Source organism: Taurulus bubalis, assembly GCF_910589615.1.
Source record: "Taurulus bubalis genome assembly, chromosome: 11".
Taxonomy (NCBI): domain Eukaryota; kingdom Metazoa; phylum Chordata; class Actinopteri; order Perciformes; family Cottidae; genus Taurulus; species Taurulus bubalis.
This window is the reverse complement of record NC_136599.1, coordinates 15108450-15130604: the sequence shown is the minus strand read 5'-3', so window position 1 is coordinate 15130604 and position 22155 is coordinate 15108450. Positions and strand designations below refer to the sequence as shown.

The 22155-nt window shown below is 40.8% G+C and overlaps 1 protein-coding gene across 1 annotated transcript; it reads right to left on the bottom strand.

Moving 5' to 3' along the window:
- Positions 1-891: 891 nt before the first annotated feature.
- avpr2aa (arginine vasopressin receptor 2a, duplicate a) lies at positions 892-6662 on the bottom strand (the record flags this gene model as incomplete). The annotated part of the gene is made up of 5 exons (XM_079226652.1): positions 892-1091; positions 2040-2631; positions 3435-3581; positions 3803-4048; positions 6285-6662. The coding sequence occupies 5 exons, from the start codon at positions 6660-6662 to the stop codon at positions 892-894; spliced, it is 1563 nt and encodes a 520-aa protein (XP_079082778.1).
- Between the last annotated feature and the right edge of the window lie 15493 nt (positions 6663-22155).

The window sequence follows — 22155 nt, the reverse complement described above, 5'->3', positions numbered from 1 at the left end:
TTCATGTGTATTCTTCGAGGCTTTATCGTTGTTCTGTCTATCTTTTATATGTGAGTGTATGCATTAATCGACAGTATTCCATTTCCTTGTGGGGCAGTATTGACTGCACCGCCCTCAAGAGTGAATCTCCATCCAACAAATCACTCCGCTTTTAATCCACTTTCTTTCATTCAACAAAGAATTTGTTCACATTATTAGATTTCTACTTCAGCCTCGGGACTGCTCTTGCAACTGTAGCATCCATGTCGTACCCTGTCTGTTCCCATCCCAACAGAAGTCTTGCTCTCTCTTGCTGTCAATATACATCTCTCTCTCTCTCTCTCTCTCTCTCTCTCTCTCCCTCTCTCTCTCTCTCTTTCCTTGGTCTGCTGCTTTGTTTTCACCCACAGTGTTGTCTGCTACTTTGTACATTAGGCGTGCCGTAAGGCCGTTAATGCAGTGAACCACTCCTTGCATTCCTACTTCTCTGCTCTGTCTGAGCAGGGAAAGAGTTTTTCTCGTATCAATGCACATGGTCCTACTCAACTGCAGCTGAGGGGAAATCATCTTTACTTGCAAGGCCATTCTGCATTGCAGATGCTGTCACTGACCGCCACTGTATATTCTACAGTGCCCTTATAAAATGGTGTTGACATCCTGAATGACACCATTCCTCTCTGCTGGGGTAGAGAGGACCGGTGATTACAGCTAGAGGACTTGTTGACAGTGCAGCTGTCCTTTGTTGTTGACAACATCTGGTAGAGGTCAGAGTGCTGTGTTGTCAGGCTGTGACGCTGTCGGTGGTGGTGGCAGAGTTCTGTGCAATAGCACGTCCTTCCATCGGGCCTGTGTGCACCCGTGCATGTCTTTTTAAACATGTCTCTTTGTTTGCTTCGGTCTCTTCAGTCTCTGTCAATACAGGCTGTCCTTGGTGGTGGAGGTGTGTGTAGCACTGGAGTCGTCAGGTAGGGAGCCCCGGCGGTTAGTTCGTGACCGACACTGCAGCAGATTCTGCAGCTCTCTGGACACACTGCTGGAGAACGCTGTGTAGATCCACGGGTTGGTGCATGAGTTCAGACTAGCCAGCAGCATCAGGATAGTGAAGGCCACTCCTGCCGAGGAAACACACATATACACACACACATACACAGACACACTATAAGGCAAGCACACATGCAAATACAGAGACGTACATATACAAGCATGAAAATGTAACATTTCCCATACAACTGGGGACAGATCACATTGTTCTCTTCTCTCAAGACAAATAGGTACATAAATAACAACTATTCAGTTTGAATGGTAAGAAAAACTATTCTTTCGGAATAACTATAAATATCCCAAAGGGACCAAATTCTGCATACTTCCTTTTTCAGTTTTTTGTCACTTATAACATTTCACAATGGCCAATTAGGGACAACTGAGCAGGATTTCTTTCTTTTTTTCGGAATACAAAGTTGATGATAACCACACACTGTCATCAGCTGGATCATTGTTGATAGAATGTCAACATCTGGCCATGTTGCATAATCCGCATTTACTGGCTTTTGTTATTTGTCTTCAGCTTCAAATCAGAGGTCACACGTCCAGTACAAACTATCATCCACAACTTAAGGCTCCACTAGCCTTACTTGCTTCATCATCGGTTGCCAGTAAGCACATCAACAGATGCTGTTTGTGTACCAAAATGATCAGAGGCCAGGGATGTCAACCAGGGGTTTCTGGTTGACTTTGTACTTGATTCAATGTAACCCCATCAGAGCTGGAGCTAGATGTCCTTGGAATAATACGTATTTAGATTTATTGATATGAACAACAGCATCAGAGGTTGTTGCTTTACACCAGACCCGATCATATAGCTTTTGTTTGTGGCTGCGTACATTGCCAAACAGATGGGGTTTGCACATGCAGGGTAATGTTAAATTAATAACTGTCTGTTTCTTATTGTTCTCTGAGGGCAAATTGTGTACATAGATGAATGTTGCAATTTGGATCCAGAACTCTTTGAAATCAGGTGGGTATCATGGATAAGCACTACCCATAAATCATGTGCGGCTGACCTTGGTCTGGAGGGTTGGGGTCCCAGGCTGCCCAAAGCTGGACGATGAAGAAAGGCGACCAGCAGATAGTATAGACCAGCACAATGACCAGGGTCATTCTCACCGTCTTGGACATGGCTTTCGTGATGCTTGGAGGCGGAATGGCTGGAGTGGCTGGAGGGGGAGGGCGGATGTAGTCAAGGGAGCAGCGGGTTGAGCCAGAGGCCATCTCGTAGGACGTGTAGGAGTCCTGGCCGTCTGAGCCGGTCAGTGTTTGCTGCTGTGCAGGCAATGGTGTTGTAGTCACATGTTCACCAAGACAACTGCTATACTGTATAGCGGATGATACATCGTCGCTGCACTCTCCAACTTGGCTGTTATGGGTGTTATTGTGAGGGTTGTTATTCACACCCTTTAAGAACTGTCCTCCTCGGCCATCCCTACCTCCTCCTCCTCCAGACGCCCGCCTTCCCTTCTCCTTCTCCCTTGCCCGCTCGTCCTCCTTTTTAAAGCTGTGGAAGTGGAAGAAGATCTCATTCTTCTTTAATTCAGCCATCACGATCCTTTCTGACTTAAGGTAGATGTTGTTGTGAATCTCTCGGAAGATTCTTATCTAAAAAGTAAGATAATTTTTAAGAATTAGCACAGTTTCATATGTGGGAAACAAGACAAACCATCACTCAAAAAGCAAAGGGCCTGAGGACTGAGTTGACCGGCATGTGCCAAATTCAGATGCTTGTCTTTGCTCTTTGCAAACAATCTTGTTTGAATTTTGACACAGTAGCAGAACATTTAGAAAAAAAGAGAGTGTGTGTTGGCTTTCACCATCAGCCATAAACCATTGTCAGACATATTTATGCAATACGACTACTCTTCCACTACTTCCACTACCATAACATTTTATTTCACCAACACCATTCTTAATGCTACCCTGAGAAACTAAAATAATAATTGGAAATTGAATAACAATAAATCATGTATACTTGTTGCCTAAATAGGCCTCTCAATTTGAAATCTGATAATGAAAAAAGGTCACGGTTTCTATGTTTGGCTGAGATCTGGTATATTCCACTCTTGGCAGGAGGTTCTCAGAGTGGGCAGATTTTCTGAGCAGCCGTCTCAGCGGTGGTTCTGCAAGTGCTGTGTTAATTAGGGGAAATAGCAGGACCCTGGAAATATCTTTCCCCAAATAGAGCAGCAGGGCTGATGGGAGGCAGCCCAGAATGCCTACCCGCCATGGGATGCTACATAACACCAACCACAATCCCCCACAAGCTTATCAAACAATGCCTGCCAAATGCACCCTCCGTGAAAACAAGACAAGAATTTCATTCATGCCACACGGTTCATTATTGGATAATGTTCCATTCAACATGTAATCCTAGTTGAGAGACAAACTGCTATAACCAGTATTACCTGACAGATGGTAATGATGAGGGCAGGTAGAACGAACACAGCTACGGTCATCCAGGTGATGTAGGCCTTCAGGCCCCACGACTCAGCAAAGTTACCCCAGCACTCAAACTCTCCATCAGCCCCTTGTGAGCGAGAGAAGATGAACACCTGACAGACCACACAAAGGGAGGGTGGTCAGCACACCTGCAGATACGACTGTCAGTTCTGTCTTGCATTATCTGAACTGCAATTACCTCGTCAAGCAAAAATAGACTAACATCTTGATCTACAGATCAGCGTGTGAACACATGTTATGTTCTCATTTCCTATTTCACCATATGTTATCGTGCTTGTGTAAGATTTTGTTTGGATGTCTGTTCATCCCATACCTGTGGTATGCTTAGGACAAGTGCCAAGCCCCAGGCCACCATGACAGGGTAGTTCCAGCGGGACATTGCTCCCCCACGGTAGGCCTGCAACGGGCAGCAGATGGCCTGGTGTCGGTCTACCGTCATGGCAACTATCATGTAGGAGGAAGCAAACATCCCCACGATCTGCATGTACTTGATGGACCGGCACAGAAAGTCAGGCCCCTGAAACCTCTCTGTGATGTCCCATATTAGCTGTGGAAGAACCTGGACACACACACATTAAGAAAGGGACCATTATAAAAGTAGCTCTTAGAACAGTGAAGCTATTTTCTTGTTTGGCCTTGAGAAATAAGAGAAACACTAAAGGGGCAAGTCTGATGATACCCTATATTTCTATCTATTCAAATCCCATGAAAAAACCATGACAAATAATGTTTTGGTCCTAAACAAGTATTGCCTGTGTAGCCCAAGCCTGCATGATATCACTCATCACTCTGTGCCATAGGCCTTCATCGTTGTCCAAAAACACATCAGTGAACCACACACTATGTTTACACAAACAAAATATTTTGTTTTTTGCCCATATTCCCAATAAGACAATAAACCCTCTAAACTGTTTACATGGCTAATAAAAAATAATATTCCACAAATAATCCCAATTACATGCAGCCGTGCATAAACTGCTGAATGTAAAACATCCTATGGCTGCACCTTTTAAATAACTTAAATTACCCTTCTTTCATTGTCACTGTTCTGCACGTTTCTTCAAGCTATTCTCTTTAACGGCTATCCACGAGAACAGACTGCTTTGTGCCCATACGCATACATTTTTAGGGTTACGCCCTAGAACACTGGTGTCAAACTCAAGGCCCGCGGGCCGAATCCGGTGGCCCGCGACGGCTTCGCGGACCCGTTTTTCAGTGAATCGCGGACCTTTGCATGGACTTTTATTTTGAAGTTTTTTTTTATGTGCCAAGTGCCATCTATTCACACTCCTCAATGCTGCGTTCACAACACGCTTTACTTGCGTGAGTTTACAGTTGGACTATTTGTGATAGTTCGCTTCATTACCGACTTTTTTATTTCATGTTTGGGCATGAAAACACTGAGTCTGTTAAAAAAAAGGCTGAAGTTATAAAATTATTATGTGTGTTCTATTACCTTGTGTCCTTAAGATGCATTTTTGAGGTTTTTAATTGAGTGTAAAAGGGAATATTTCAAACAATTTTTTTTTGTGTTGGCATACTGTGATATTCTGTACTTTCTCAGGTTTAAACTGCACCATATCATTAAATTAATTTGAGAAGTTGAAAATGTTCCTCGCATTGGATCTCAGCTTGTCATTAAGGGGTCAAGGTGGGTCCTGCAGCCAGACCAGTTCAGAACCACTGCCCCAGATCACATGCATGTTCTTATTTGCTCACAATTATTTGTTGGACCAGTTATGTCCTTCTCAACTGTGACAAAAAAGCTTTAAAGAAAGTTAATATAATAACGTGCGTTTGATCTTTGTCTTTGTTATTTTCTTCTGTTTTCAGTTTGATCGTTTATAATTGTATATTTATTATAATTTAGTAATGTGGGTTTCTTAACCCTCAATTAAATGGACTAGTAACAGAGACATTTGCTTACATACATTTTTACATTTATGTAAATGCATGTACAATATGTTTACACTTGAATAAACAATCATCTAATACAAAGACAGTTATTTAACATTATGTTCGGGAGTAGTTAGATTCATACAGTGTTAGTTAAAACCGGCCCTTTGAAGACGACCATGATGCTGATGTGGCCCGGGGTGAAAATGAGTTTGACACCCTTGCCCTAGAAGTTGAAATCTCCACCACCTACTGCAGGGACAGCGGAGCACTTTCTCCAAGAGATTCATCACGCTTCGCTGCAACAAGGACCGTTACAGGAAAACATTCCTGCTTACGGCATTATGGTTTTATAATAAGTCACCGCTTGCCAGATCCTCTGACTGATTAATCACTGTACATGTTTATGTTTATCCACACTTCACATATTACATACATAACTTGCATTTTTGCACTCTCCTATTGTTTGTTATTGATTGTTTATTACACCTCACACACTTAATATATACATACATACATACTTGCACTTTTGCACTTCTACTGTTTAAGTTTAATTTAATTCCTAAATTAATACTGTGCTTTTCTTTCATCCCAGATATTTTTATTTTATTTTTTCTTAATTTTTCTTTCATTCCTGCTGTTTTGATATCTTATTTTCTGTCTTTAAATTGCTGCTACTCTATACCAAATTTCCCCTTGGGGATTAATAAAGTATATATTCATTCATTCACATAATGCAAGCTATATATGAAGCCTAAATATGTTCTTTCATTTTACAGTAGTGTAAAGTCATATTATGAAATTTGTTGACTAGGCAATTGTATCTAAATGTGTCTATTATTTTTCCCACTCTCATAATTTACATTCCTGTCATGGTCTCATGTAACTCATGAACTGACCTGAAAGAGGGCCACCACCAGGTCAGCCACACACAGGTTGACCATGAACACGTGCATTGGCGCATTTTGCTTCCTCCTCCTCAGCAGCACCCACAGCACAAAGCTATTTCCCAAGGTGGTAAGAGCCAGCACCACCCCGAGAACTGCAATCTCTGCCCGAGCCAGACCCAGGTCCCTAATCCTGGGCTGGGGCAAGGTGTGAGGCGTGATGGTGGAACCATTCTCAGGGAAAATCCCAAAAAATGATCCCCCACTGTGAGAACTGTTGAAGGAGTTCAGTTCAGAGACAAACGAGGAAGAGAAATTGTTCCTTCCTGTGACGCCTAGAGAGGAGAGGGCTAACCCATCCCAGTCGGTTTCCACACTGATGGGTTCCATTCCTGAAAGACAGACAACAAAGTGTTAATGTGTGAAGGTCTGATTTGTTTAAATGATGCCCTGTGCAAAATGATCAGTGTGCAGGGCATGATGCTGGGTCACAAGACTGTCTACCCACACATTTTATCAGGCGCCGATTTTTATTAAACACAAACAGTTTACTTGTTCAGTATTATCACCCTATCAATGTCATGCCTGCGCTTATTATTAAATTTCCTCCGGTTGTCCTTAGATTTGTCAGCTGAGAAATCTTCCCTGATCATATTGCTGAGAATCCAAACCAAAAGACTTTTTTTTTTTTATTAAAGATAATTGAGTAATGACATGAGATGGAGGATTAATAACATTTTGGCGCATCTGTTCCATTTTTTACACTATAAATAGCTTCTGTTATGCAATTTTATGAAATCTGACTGAAAGTAGCGGAAGCCAAAGATTGTCTCAATCATGCTACCATGTAAATATTGTTATATATTAAAGTCTTTGTGTGTCCGTATCTCTCAAAGCTGTCAATTTTGTTTGACGCAACTCCAGAATCGTTTATTTCTTCTTCATATTTTCTCAAGCTTGATTGACAGCTTTCCCTTTCATCCCACCACTCTTATTCCTTCACCTCCGCTCTCACAATCGCTCTCATCCCATGCTTTCCCCCTTACATTCCTGCTTCCCCCGTTTTTTTTTCACCCCCCTCTCTTTTTCTTCTCTCATTCATCCAGTCATTATTTTCTCTTCCCCTTCTCACACACTCTCTTGATCTCAATAAACTTCACGTTTATTTTTCTTTACTTATAAATAAATGTCTCAAAAGAACAGAAAGTTCATCGGAATGAGATGACAATTTAAGAAACAGAGTCGTGGGATGCTGGGGGAAGCCTTGTTCAAATAAATGACACATAGAAAAAAGTCTAGGTGGAAAAATAAAGGAAGATGAAAGAAGAGTGATGAAGGCAGTATGGAGAAAGGGCAGGAAAACAAAAACAGCACAGAAAAGGTAAAATAATAGAGTTGTGGAAAGAGAACAATAATGTACGGAAAGAAAAGGTGGACAAATTCTAAAGAGTGCTACGCGCTGTTACTTAACACAGTTTGTCGATTGACACTATCTTGATGTATTATTTTAACTAATGTGCAAGGAGCGGTGTGAGGTATACAAATGTTACACTTAATGGGTGCTTGGAAAGTTTTCACGTCTAAAAATATAACGAAAACTATATTCATGGTATGGTGCAAGTGAGTCTGACTAACAATACATGACGAGGTTGTTCTTTCTCCTCCTCTGAGACCTAATGGCCAATTTGTGACTAATATCGTATTCACTGCTGGGTGCGAGAGATAACACAGCTGAACATATTGTCAAGCGTTACATGCTGGCTTTGCCAGAGGAATGTATTCAGATGAACGCATGATAAGCCAGACCAGCTGGACCTCCCCATCCAGCATGAAAGGAAGAGAATCTGAGCAGAACCATTTCTCTTAATTCAGAGAAAGACCCCTTCGGTTTTAAGTAACTCCCCGCTGCCCCAGCAGATGACTACAACACTACCAGGAATAGTATGCATCGGCTTTGTGACTTTTTAGTGGTCTGCTCAAATGTTGGCTCTGTCCAAAGGTCCTTTGGATTAAAGCTAGTAATATTCTTTCTTATTATGTGTTTATTATTTTTCCTTTTCAAGTTTTTTTTAATTAGGGGTTTAGACAGCGAGGCCTTTTTTCATCAAGGAATCTCCTGGCCTCTCTTTGTCAGGACCTGAGGAGCCTTGTGCCCCTCTCTATAATTACAGCATAATTCATGAGAGGATTCTTTGTGCTGCTGCAGTCCTTTATACAAACTATATAAGCTCATTATGTTGCCTATATTTGCCAATTTGATACATTTCTGACGTGAAATACCTTTTTCAAGTATGCCTCTGTGAAGATAAGGTGTAATGACTTAGAGAGGAGGTAGAAATCCATCCCCACTATTACAGTAATGTTAAACTAATAGCCCCAAATTGCATTCTTCAAAATTACATGAAAACATTAATAACTGGTAGGAGGAACCCTCTGTAATGTGTCCGTACTTATATGGGAAAGTATGCGAGGCAGATTGACAAAACATTGTTGCATCTCTAAGTATTGTTATGATTCTGAATGAGCCTCTGAAACCTGAACTCCTGAAGGACACAAAATATTTTCTTCAAATATGCTCATTTGCATTGCTCGTGCGTCCAAGAAATCAAGACGGATTGTCTTCAAATTGCTCAATGGCTCCACTACAGGAGACCCATGCAAAGCTCCACATTGCTGGCATTGATGTTGCCTGTCCTCAGAGGGAATTCCTTAAACTAAGGGTACAGAAAGAGGGTAAATGTTGTCTCTAGAACTGTGCTGGATGCAGTTGATGTATTCCTTTACATACCCTGTCTCTGGAAATGGATTCTGCTTTGCTCTCTCTTTAATAACAAAAAGCACATCAGAGCTTTCCTATCTGTCTGATTGAGTTATTGTAAAGCACAAATTATTCCATCTCTCCGTGCTGGATGGACTTTAGACACTGCCTTTAGTAGTTACAGTAACTTCCTCTTGTTACTTGAAGGCTTTCACTTTGATTAATGATGGAGTCGATTCCTCTTTTGCTTTCCTCTGAAGAGGCAAACCGGTGCTCAGCCATCCATTTTCATGTCCTCTCCATTCTACACCACTTTCCCACACACAGGATTGGTGCCTCAGGGATGACAGAAACAGGTAATTAAATTGCGCAAGAAAATGTTAAAGCTACCGAGCATTCACATCTTTCAACATCTCGGTCCTCTTCTCTCGCTGTTCACACATGTTTTGGTCATTCCCTTGGATGAACTATGGCATGTTCCAGCTATGCTGAGATGTAAACACTATCTGTTTGTGTCAAAGTCCTCTTAAACCATCCGAAAGTATGTTGAGTACCAAATGTCTTCAATTTTGGGGTGAGAAAAAGTGTTATTTTGTCAAAATGATGCATTTGGCCATATTTTCCTTGTGACAAATAATCAGAATCATCTAAATTTAAAGGTTAATAAGCATACACCTGATTTGATATGAGCAAATATAATGTGAAGATTCCCTGTGAATTCAACTCATCGACTTATGGCGGGTTTATGGCCAAAACTAACAGACTATAACTACATGTTTGCAACTTATTCATGTATGTAGTTGCTATTTTTGTAGATTATTTACAAAGGCAGGCTATGCAAATGAAGAGCTTTTTTTTATTATTATTTTTGGCTTTTTTTTATAGATCAACATCACCGCCATTGTTTTTAATTAATGTCTGCATGACATGAAAATTAATCAACAGGCTTGAAACATATATTGAAAAATCTGCCAATATCAGGCAATGTAATATCTGTCAATGCTGCATTATTGATAAGGCCCTTTGAGCACAGATTGAGTCTGTACTACTTTGACTGAAATCAATGCAAACTTGATCTGCACTGTGAAGGTTTACATTACAATCATGCTTCTAGGGATTGCTAATAGTTTCATATTGTGTGAAAATGAAGGCAATACAATGAATGGGTTTCTGAAATGGTATACACAATAGCAGTATAAGGGTATGTAAAGTATAAGGGATGTGATGCAAATCCACTGCTTTGGTTCTTTAAGTAAAACATTTTTATTTGGTCAAATAAGAATCAACGTTTTAACAAGAAATGTAAATTTAAATCAGTAGAAAGCATAATGTAGACTCTAAACGTTCCAGCCTTGATTCCTACTGTGTTTTGATGTAAAAATATTTACACATGGGTGTAATAATCCAGACATAATGAAAAATCCATGCCTTCCTTGCCTGTCTTGTGCGTGGTCCCTTGGTTAGTTCCCTTTGACCAGGTTTAACCCAATCTGATTAATGAGGAACTCTCAGCCCTCATTAGCAGCCCAGTGTACACTCAAACAACCTGTCGCTAAGTTCCCCCACTAATTTGCTCTTCTTCTTCCTCTTTCCTGTTAATTTCTCTTTTTCACATTCACCCACACACTAAATTTTCTCTCCTTCTGTCCAAACCAATCCACCATCTCATGTCATTAAGGATCAAAATAGTTTCTGATATGCTTGCTACTTATGTTGGATTTTCATTATCATCCTCATTAATAGACATTAACATCAGGAAACAGGATTTAAATTGCCTGGTCCGATCTGCGAATAAACCGACGGAAAATAAATTATATGAATCAAACATTAGACTGCACCCTGCGATATTCTGAAGTGGTGGTATTCTTTTCTGCTTTCATTGGTGTGGCAGCAGACTGTATTTACATACCGATCAATAGATTCTTACACAACAAAGGTTTGGATGAGTCATGTGGTGCTACACGCCGGGCAGTGCAGCTTCATCTGCATAATAAGGCAGCTTTCTTCTTCAAGCCCCACATATGACTAAATTTGATTCCCAATGGCGCTCTCACATGTAGCATAAATTCCCCATCTGAATGAGTCGATTCAATGACAGGTGAATACTCCGTATATATTTATACATTTCAATTTGTGGGGCACCTGCTGTACTTAATAATTCACAGCTCTGTATCCATGATTTATTCCTCTTTTTCAGAGAGTATCACTCAGGTTGTAGCCTCCTGGCTGCAGCTCATGTGAGCAATAACAGTAAACACTTGCTATTTCATTATCTTGTACAAACAACCCATTCAATGTTAATCATGTGGAGCCACACCTCATTACCTGTCACATTTCAGCTCAAAATGTTCTATTCACAAACATCGGCATGAGTTTATTTTTTCAAAATACACTGGCTGGTGGACAGACCTCCTCTGGGTCTGGCGTTGCAGAAGGTACACGTTAGAAGGTCCCGTTATCAGAACTGATAAAGCCTGTTCATAAGACCACTGACTGCTCTTGTTATGTATCATTAACCAGCACAATGTCAACATGCATGTGACCCAAACAAAACAAAAAATCCTCCAAGAAGAACGGAAACTGTGCCGCAGTTTTACCACATCAGCTAAAACCGGCCTGAAAGTTTGTACTTGTTATGATTAGATTTAGCCACATGATGAAATGATTCCCCATTTGAGACCAAAGTAAATTGACTGTGAAAAAAACACGAACAATAATGATGATGATTTTTCCTGGTGGGGGCTACAATCAAGGAAGTCATTTTGTGGATATTATAGATTTTGCCAAACAAAAAAAAAGAAACCGTATGAATAATGGAAAACCCCTTTTTGGTTGATACAAAATCTTCCTGCCCTGAATCACAGAAAACATTTTCTTCCAAAAGTGAGAGAAACAGTGAGAAGAGAGATTTCTTTAATCGTGTAATTGCTATTACACTAGTGGAAACTGGCAAGACAAAGCTCTGCGATGGTGGAGATACAGACTTTAACTTAGAATTAAAGCTACACAAAGACACATTTTAATTTCCATCTATATATTAAGGAATTAGTTGTTCTGTTTACAAGTCAAGTCAGGTAATAAATACATTTACTTTGAAGGTACACCCTTGGGTGCAGCATAAACACACACTTGGTCTGGTGCCCCAAATCACCTTTTAATCATTTAAAGACCGTTGATCCTAAAATTTGGGTCGGACACACAAATGCACAAAGAAAAAGGCAAGAACACACACAAGCACATAAAAGCAGAGCGCCCCAAGGTGAGGAGCTGGGCCTCTGTCGCCTCTCACCTTGTTGTCAGTGCATGGTAAGCTTCCTCACGCGTATCCTTTCGCTTGATGTGTTTCGCTCTCGTCTCGATGACTGTGGGAACAAAGCATTAAGAGCCGTCACCATTACTCTCCATTAACATTACATGAGAGAGCAGATCACATGGACAACCTGATGATTCCCTTGAGCTATTTTAATCCACGGAAAAACTTAAGTGGCCCAAATGCATTTTCAATTAGGCTGTGCCATAAAATGTTTCCAATCAAGTACACCCGTCTGTGCCAGACAGACTGCTACATTACCATTCTGACAGGCATAATAAATACACAGGCTACTGTGAGCTCCATTACTTCATCAAAACTGTTCTGTAAAAGGTCTCACGTCTGTTGTCAAATCAACTTAATGTGATATTCAATCGGTTGAAATAAACAGATGATTACACTACACAAATGTGTATGTATAAATCATACATCAACAGGAACAGGTGTACACTGTCTCTAAAATAAGATTTGTTTTGTATTCCTCTTATTCAATCTTATAAAAACAAAATTAAACAAATGTATTTCTTAAAAGAAAAAGACCTAGAACTTAACAGTGCAAATGTTACACTAATGAGAATAATAATGATACTGATGATGACAGCATGACAAATGAGGGAAAATAATAGTCAAAACTATTTTTAAAATACTGAATAAGGAATAAGTAACATGCCTGCAATGCTGTAAATGTACAGAGATATGACCTAGATTAATCAGTAAACAAATTCATTCCCTCACAAAGTTCCTGCAGATCCCTGGGCTGTTAAGTGTTTTCATTGATAAGAAGATCATTTTTGGATCATTTTAACTTTGTAGTATTCATCTTAATGTAAGTCTAAATATCGCAATCAGTATTTGTATTCAAATCAAACAATCACCAAAGAGTAAATTAAAGGCACTCACATATGATCCACTTGAATGGTGCAGTCGAGTAACAAAAAGTGTTCAGAAATTCCCCCAAAACATTCACATTGTCAGTGCTGACAATCCAAGTCCCTCCGCCCAATGTGATATCAGCTGACTCCTGAATGAATGTGTCGTCATCAAACCCAGGTAGTTTTTAATTTTCATTTCGTGGGACAAACAAGTTCTTCGAGCTCTGTGCAAGTCCTTTGTGTTCCTCCTGACGTTATTGTCCTTGCGTTCATAAGAGTATGTCAGAGAAATCCATTTGATAGCCATGCATGTCCCAGGTCCTTGCGCGTCACGTTATGCTCTTGCAATATGCTGTGCCTCCAGCAGCACCAGCAGAAATGAATCTAAGCTCCGTCTGCTCCTATACCTCCCCCTCCCTCGCCTGCTATCCCCTCCTCCTGGGTCAACCAGCCTGTCCTCTAGGACTGAGGGTGGAGCGTGGAACCAGGGTTGGAGAGAGGGTGTTATACATACCTATGAAGTGTATCAGAGAGAGGAAGAGAGGGAGGCGGACAGTGTGACAGAGTACTGGGTTTATCTGCATGTGCACATGGTGTATCCGTGTGTGCATGTGCATATATATGTGTGCAAGCTTGTTTTGAAGTGTATGTTTGTGTGTGTGTGTGTGTGTGTGTGTGTGTGTGTGTGTGTGTGTGTATGTTTGTGTGTGTATGTTTGTGTGTGTGTGTGTGTGTGTGTGTGTGTGTGTGTGTGTGTGTGTGTGTGTGTGTGTGTGTGTGTGTGTGTGTGTGTGTGACAGAGGGGCATCTCCCCTCATTGTAATGATTTATGCCTGATGTGAGTCATTGATACATGCCACTGGTGTTTTTATTCATAGATCTCCCCTGTTTTGTCCTCTCTTGCCTTCCATCTCCTTTGTTGTTAGTGGACAAGAGCCAGTGCAGTTCCACCTATCCAGGAATGCCGATTGGCTGAGTCAGCTGGCCATTAGCAGGTCACACCCTTAGTGTACACACAGAGCAGTAAAGGTTAGTACAAAGAATAGAAAATGCTTTCAGTTTTAATGTCAAAGCTCTCTCTTTCTCACACATGCGATGGTAAGGCAATCAAGTTGGCATGCACAGGTGTACACAGTGTGAGAATTTATAGCTTTATGCATATGCACACACACTCTAATGCACAAACTTTAAACATGCACAGAAACAAAAATCAAATCAAACAGGAAATGTTGCCGGCGGCGGTTGACGCACATTTATTTTGACAAGTAAATTGCACCCTCTTACGTTTTCCTCAAAAGTTGCAGTTTACAAGGAAACTGTGCTTCAATAATATTTTCAAAGTATTATATCATTCCCATTCAGTGGCCCCCAGCAGTAGCAGAAACACACAGACGGCATGCTATACCCATCACCAGGCACTCTCGGTCTGTTTAGCCCAAAGCCAATGATTCTTGGCCAGCAAAGACTAGATTGTCCCATGTTGTCAGAAAACCTGGCAGTTTTCCTCAGTGCTGCCAAGTTCACATCAGTCGAATCATTCTGTCCTGCCGCTGAGGAGGTGGGGTTGTAAGCTCCCTGAGAATCACTCTAATATGATTATCCTGGCTCCCCTGGTCTTAGAGGACGTTTTGTCACAAAGCGGTAAAGCAGCACAATTACTCCACAATCCACTTAGTTCACGTGACAACTGACAGGGAAGAGAAGACGGAGCAGCAACAAAGAGAAAACACATTCAATAGCTGGACAATTAAATCATGTTAAATGTGTGACAGAGATAACGGACATCTGGCTCAGAGTTTTAAGGTTGTGAAAATACTAACTTGTAAAGAACATGTATGAAGTATTTTATCTGGGAACACATCAACCCACAATACATTACTATTATCTATCATCAAGTAGAGCATCTCTTGCACATCATATTCAGGCACGGCCAGTACTAAAGTTTAAAAGGAATGGTGAGACCTTTAAATATCTCAATCTATGACAACCTTTTCCTCTGAGATTTCTGGCTTGACATTCTCCCACATGTTCAGGCTTATTTCCCGCTCCTAGTATTGTGCCAGAACTAAAAAATGACAGCTGTTTTCCTCTGAGAGAAGGTGTCTTCTGCAAAAACTCTTTTCAGGGAACTCTTTAACCAATCAGAGGTGTTGACAATCATATAACAAAATATTGTATTTAGAATATGAATCAGCTGTGTGGTCAATCAGGAGCTCTCCTCTGTCTGGACAAGAGACAAAAGGAGACAGTTCTGAAATACAATGAACCAAATCCCAAATCAAGTTCACTTTTCAGTCCAAGTCCGGCTGTGTCTGAGATCACAAGCATGGCTACCATCAACCTCAACACAAAGATATGTTCACTCAGAGGGGCAAGAAGTCCAACAGAGCCATTTGTCTCCCTGTGGACAGCCTGAATTAGGTCATGTCAAAGGTCAAAAAGCACACAGAGCACAGAACACCTGGTCTTACAAAGTTGGCACTGAACAATTAAGGAGCATCTGATGGAATCATTAACTGTCAGCGGACCCATAAATAACAGAGGCAGAAGAAGGATTTGGGATTCACCTTGCGTGTATCCCTAACCAGGAAAATATACTGTGGGAGATTACTTTGCCAATAAATGCCAGTTTTATTTCTATCAAAGGGCCTATTACGATCATTATTCTTCAAACTATTTTCCTTGAGATGCTATACAATGACGAATCGTCTTTGCAAACCTGTCACTAGCTATTACACATAAACATTCCACCTTTATTTTTCGGGCATTGAAGTAAATGCTCTTATTCCGAACTACTGGTAAAAAAGTAAAGTATTTGATTGAAGTAAGTATAGTACTGTATACCATGATAAAATTGTACTTAATTTTATAGGGTTGCTTCACCTTTATCCGACATAGTCAATTTGATTTAACATTTGAACTATCCTACCTGTCCTTCTTCTCTGCCTCAAACACAGTGCAATGAAAGTTAAAGGAATTTTATAATTTATACTGAAAACTACTAACTGTGTTGTGACGCATTGCTGTAGGTTTTTATACAATCTAATTTCCAATGCAGTGGGTATCACAAGCTAATTCCCTTCAGCTCCATTATATTGATGTGGCAGCAGAAATCTCAAGAGATGGATCATTCAAACAGCTAGTCAACTATTTGCATGGCTAGCTTGAGATAAGTAACCATTATGATTTGTTTGCAATCTAGCTGAAACGACCATTGTATGAATCAGGCCTGCATGAATGTATTAGTTGGAGGCTATTGGAGAGGAGTAATGCCAGCAGTTGCACAGCATGGTCCTTAAAGAGGAAATCCACAGATTTTACACAACAAGTGTCTGTTTACAGGTCTTTTGGAGTTGTGTTGCATATGAGAGAAAAATAAAGCCTATTTTATGCCCTAATCAAATGTTATGCATGGCACTAACCTTCATTTGATAAAGTAACTAGAGTGGTGAGATTGATCATGTGGAGACATTTTTATTAATGAGGCACTGTGACAGGACACAATACTGCTTACGGTCTACAACAGCACATGAGATACAAGCTACAAGTACTCTATTAACAACAGTCCTGCTGTTAGAAACTGCAGACATTATGAACGTGCATCTTGTTTACTTGATGTTCACTTCAAAAGACAGATTGTCCATGACATAGTCTGTTAATGAAATGTGTGTGTGTGCTGTACATTAATCATATCATAGCAACCTCTGCATATGGTCACAGTATGATAGCCATAACCACTTTTCATAGGAATACTGCTATCATCTTGCTGTGCTTTGTCATTTTAATAGTTGGAGAAGACATAGATGAATAAGCTGAATGGCAGACCTGTGACGCTCACTGCCAAGTTGAATGTTAATGGAGGCTTGTAAAGACGGATCTGATCCCTTGGCAGGAAAAATGGATGGTGAATTGATGCAAAAAAAGAAATTACACTAACAGTGCTGTATGAACAATCCAAATATTTTGCCAACTACAGTAAATTGCATATGTAAGATAACTGGTAAAAGTATGGAGGCTCCATGTGTGCATCTGGAATATCTGCTATTCTGAGGCATGGGGAGGATTGGAATCTGCCCTGATCCAGGAATTTGGAATGGATTAATCACTATTTGCTTTATGCACCCTGCTTATTTCTAATCCCTTGTTTATTTGCTCAAGACACGCCAGCTGTCAAACAACCTATCAAACTGTTTCTGAAAACACAGATCCTTGTGAGCAAAATTTTGCATGTGGTTGTAATTGGTTGAAAATTGTTACTAATACGGTGATATCTTCAATTTATGAAGATAGACCGTGACAATTCAGTCAAAACTTTCCTGCCAAAAGAATTCCATGCTGACACAGATACAAATATTATTGTATATAATAATATAGGAATCCAACAAAGAAAGACTTTGATGCAGACCAAAGACCATGCAGACTATATTCTTAATATGGAGCCAATCAGCCATCAAAGAAATTAAGATTGTTTTACCAATTATTGTGCAGCTGTAACATATTGATGGAGATCTACAAAATAATTAAAAAAATGTTATATTACCGAAATCATTAGCCTTAAGACAAATTTGGATGGGAACATTTGCAGTAATGTTTACAGCATGTGTACCACGCGGTCCTGAGAACTGGCCACTCATGCAGAAGGGTCTGGGATACGTTTGTATTTTCCTCTGGGTCTCTGTAAAAATTCAACCCCGTCATCATTTTCATCTGTTTCTTCTCCTCTTTGGGGCCCCTCACTTGGTATATATAGTTTTTTCTGCTCAATTTGTCTGAGCTCCCTTACTGCTGGATCAATGTTGGATTTGTGTGCACAGCAAACATACAAAAGGCTCACATAAGGGCAGGATGAACAACAAAGCTTATGTATTGACATGAGACAAAAATGAAAAAAAGAACCTGGTAGAGAAATACACAAAAGAGAGGAAAGAAAAAACACTGAGGAAAATCAGCAAAAGACAAGACAGTTAAAAAATGAGGGAGAAACCTTTTCATGGTTTTAACTCAGCATGTTTTGTTTTGATCCACGACTGAGAAACTTTGTTTAAGGATGTGCCATTTGAACCGTCAATCAGGGGGAGGCTGCAGCAAAAACAAACTTTGAAAGCTCTCTGTCCCAGGAGTATTTTCCTCCCCTTATTGCACATTTGTCCATCCATCCTTCGCTATCCTGCATCTCCTCTGTGGCGAACAAAGTGGTTGGGAACAGGAAAAACAGGATTGTCTGTAATCCAAGCGTAGAAAAGATGGATGGAAGTGGAACTGTAATCTGCATCCTGGAAAAAGAAAAACAGACACCACGAGGAGAAATAATTAGAGGGATTAGGTGAAAAGGAAGAGAGCGGGGTAAATTAGAGGAGGGGGAGTTGGACAGTCAGTGTTTAGTGAAGAGAGCAAGAAAAGGGAACATCAGTGACGTCACAGTGGAATAAAGTGTACGGTTCAGGAGCTTTGTGCCCGTGGAGCCTTGAACGTGATCGTCCAGAGAAATCAGCCTGTAAGCACAACGTGATGGTTGTGTGAGGCAGTGTGGCAGTGTGTGTACACAGAGCGTGTACATGAGTGAGCAGCACAGTGAGGAGCATGTTTCCATACAGATGGAAGTTTGTTTAGAGAAGCGTGAGTGTGAGAAGTGAGTATGCAGATGGAGATACAGATGTGGTGAATAGCACTCTGTGCTCTTTGTGGGTCTCTGGGATAAACTGGCAGTGTCAAGACATTTTTGCCCCCCAAATTTCCAACACTTTTTCAGGGTCAGCCAACACCCACACTGGATCTGGACTCACAACCTGCTGTGTGTGTGTGTGTGTGTGTGTGTGTGTGTGTGTGTGTGTGTGTGTGTGTGTGTGTGTGTGTGTGTGTGTGTGTGTGTGTGTGTGTGTGTGTGTGTGTGTGCAGCAGAGGATGCAGTATTCACAACAACATATTGCATCTTCATGAACATTATATGCAAGTGCACATCCAGGGATCAAGTTGGACCTGTGTCTCTATATATGTTACCTGAATGTAAAATAAGTGTTTTTTTAGTTTGTCATGTTTAATCTTTTTGCATTTAATCTGGTTTGTGTTTCACTGTATTTATAGTTTACTGTGTATAGTTTGACTTTTTGGGAAAGATGCTTATTCACTTTCTGGCAGAGAGAAAATACTCCTATATCTGTCCGTTAAATATAACTCCACAGACTTTGTTGATGTGACAGACTCAAGCTGCGCTCTGAAATCGCATACTATACCCTACAAACTCAACATGTGTACGAACGTTCAACATCATTTTGTATGAATAAACCGTAGTGTGTATCTTTTCGGACGTACTGAATCAATTACCTCGTCACTTCCTGAGAGCCTCCTTACTGTTCAGGGGCCAGTAACCTGGTAACCCGTGCTAACCTCATGTGACCAAATAATTATTCATGAGAATCAGTAAGTCTGAACTCATTTATATCTATATATATAGAAGTGTTATTGATGATAGATAGATAGATAGATATATACTTTATTAATGCCCAAGGGGAAATTTCTTAAAGAGCTCTCCACCATTGTCTGTTAAGAACATTGTCGTCCCTACCGCATCGCATTGTGTGCTATTTATGCAGAGGTTGTGTTAACCCTTGTGTTGTCTTGGGGTCAAAATGACTCATCAACACACATACATATACACTCGTACACGGGTCATTTTGACCCCAAGACAACACAAAGGTTAAGTGTTTGCATGCTCTAATAAGGTCCTGAAAATAGTTTGCATTTTGCACTATTTTTGTTTCGGAATTAGAAAATACATTTTACGTCTACCGTACAAAATAACATGTGAGTATGGAATTTTGGATGCAACCTATTTCTTGGCCTTTGCAATTTGCTTACCAGCCCTATGTGGGAGTCGACGTCGCCATCACTTACCTGCTGCAACGAGCTCAGTTGCACCTGGATGGAACCGATGTCTCTGTGAGAGCCACTTTCTTTGACTTCTCCAGTGCATTTAACACCATCAAACCACTGCTAATGAGTGAGAAGCTGCGGGTGGTGGGGATTGACTCGTCCACCATCTCCTGGATCACTGTCTACCTCACAGGCAGACCACAGTTTGTCAGAATGGGCCGTGTGCTGTCTGGGACGGTGGTCAGTGATGTTGGAGCCCCACAGGGAACTGTTCTGTCTCCCTTCCTGTTCACCCTGTACACCACTGACTTCCAGTACAACACAGGGTCATGCCATCTGCAGAAGTTCTCTGATGACTCTACAGTGGTCGGGTGTATTAGGTAAGGACGGGAGAGGAGTACAGGGCAGTAGTGAGTGACTTTGTGGAGTGGGCCTGTGAGAATCACCTGCTTCTAAACGTGGCCAGGACCAGAGAGATGGTGGTCGACTTAAGGTACTTAAAGTAAGGCGACAGCTCTGAGACCTCTGGGTGTTCTGGGAGAGGACATGGACATGGTGGAGGAGTACAAGTACCTGGGTGTCTCCATCAACAACCGACTGAACTGGGAGGCCAACATCAACGCTGTCAGATGTGTGCAGCAAGATGTTGGAGATGTACTGCCAGTGGGTTGTGGCCAGTGCTCTGTACACCATTGTCTGCTATGGGAGCAGCCTTGGAGCCGGTGACACCAACAGACTTAACAAACTGATCAAGAAGGCCGGCTCCATCATCGGCTGCAAACAGGATTACCCGGAACAGGTGGTGGAGAGGAGGACACTGAAGACCACCCTCTCCACCACCTACTGCGGGAACAGCTCTGCTGTCACAAGGACAGATACAGGAAAACATTCCTGCCCACTGCTATTAGACTTTGCAATAAGTAACCCCTGGTCAGATCCTTCGTCGATTGACACATCAACAATAGCCCTTGCACCGCTTTTGTCTAGTTAGTCACTGTACATTATTTTTGTACACTTATATACTGCACATACTTTGCATTTTTGCACTTTCTTTATTTCCTAAATTATTACGCTTTACTGTTTTGTTTTGTTGTATATATTGAGTATTTTGCATTTCTGATATCTTTTCTGATATTTTTTATTTTTCTGATATGTTTTTGTTTCTCATATGTAATATTGCACAACAAATATATAAAGTGTTAATTAGTGAACTTTAGAGGTGTTTGATTTGGTTACTTTTGAACAGTGCCAGGCTAGCCATGTACCCTTGAATCTACTCTTTATGTTAAGCTAAATGGTGGTAGCTTCATATTTAACATACAGACCGTCTAGAGAGGTATCAAGCTTCTCACCTGTCCACCATAGAGCAAATAAGGGTATATCCCTATAATATAATATAATTGAATAACACTTTTAATTTTCTTGTACATATATTCAATGCTCTGTTAAATCCGTGCTCTATACACTTTGGATAGACATGTTGTACTACCCGGTATTGAGGTCCTGTTAGTTGATATTGTGCTTACAGCACATAGTGCATATTCTTATATACATTTGTCAGATTACTACAAACACACAGCAAACCTGAGGTCAGGTACTCCAACAGAGGAGTAATAGTTGGTTTCTGGTGCTCCAGGCAAAATATAATCAAGCTGCCATGTGTAGTCAGCAGTGTGCTCTGCACTTGATTGATGCAGGCAAAAGGGAGGGTATATACACAATGCACAGAGAGCAGGAGGAGTGGGGGGTCAATAGGAGCCCATTAGCTCAAGGCTGCCTATAGCAGGTTAGTCTGGCCATGTCTTGACAGTACATATTTTTAACAATCAGAGATCGTATTGTGTGAGGAGAAGACTGGAAGGGGAGTCCAGATGCCCGTTTGAGCTGCAGCTATATTTGTTTAGACAGATCTTCTTAAATCCTGGAACATATATCTGTAAACACCAAAAATGGAGTGAGACAGTGGTTACACCAACTGTTACACCAACTGGAAGAGATGGATAAAGAGTTGTGGCTGGGGAAAAAAAGCTTTGACAACAGAGGAAGTGGATCAATTTCACTTTGTAAATACAA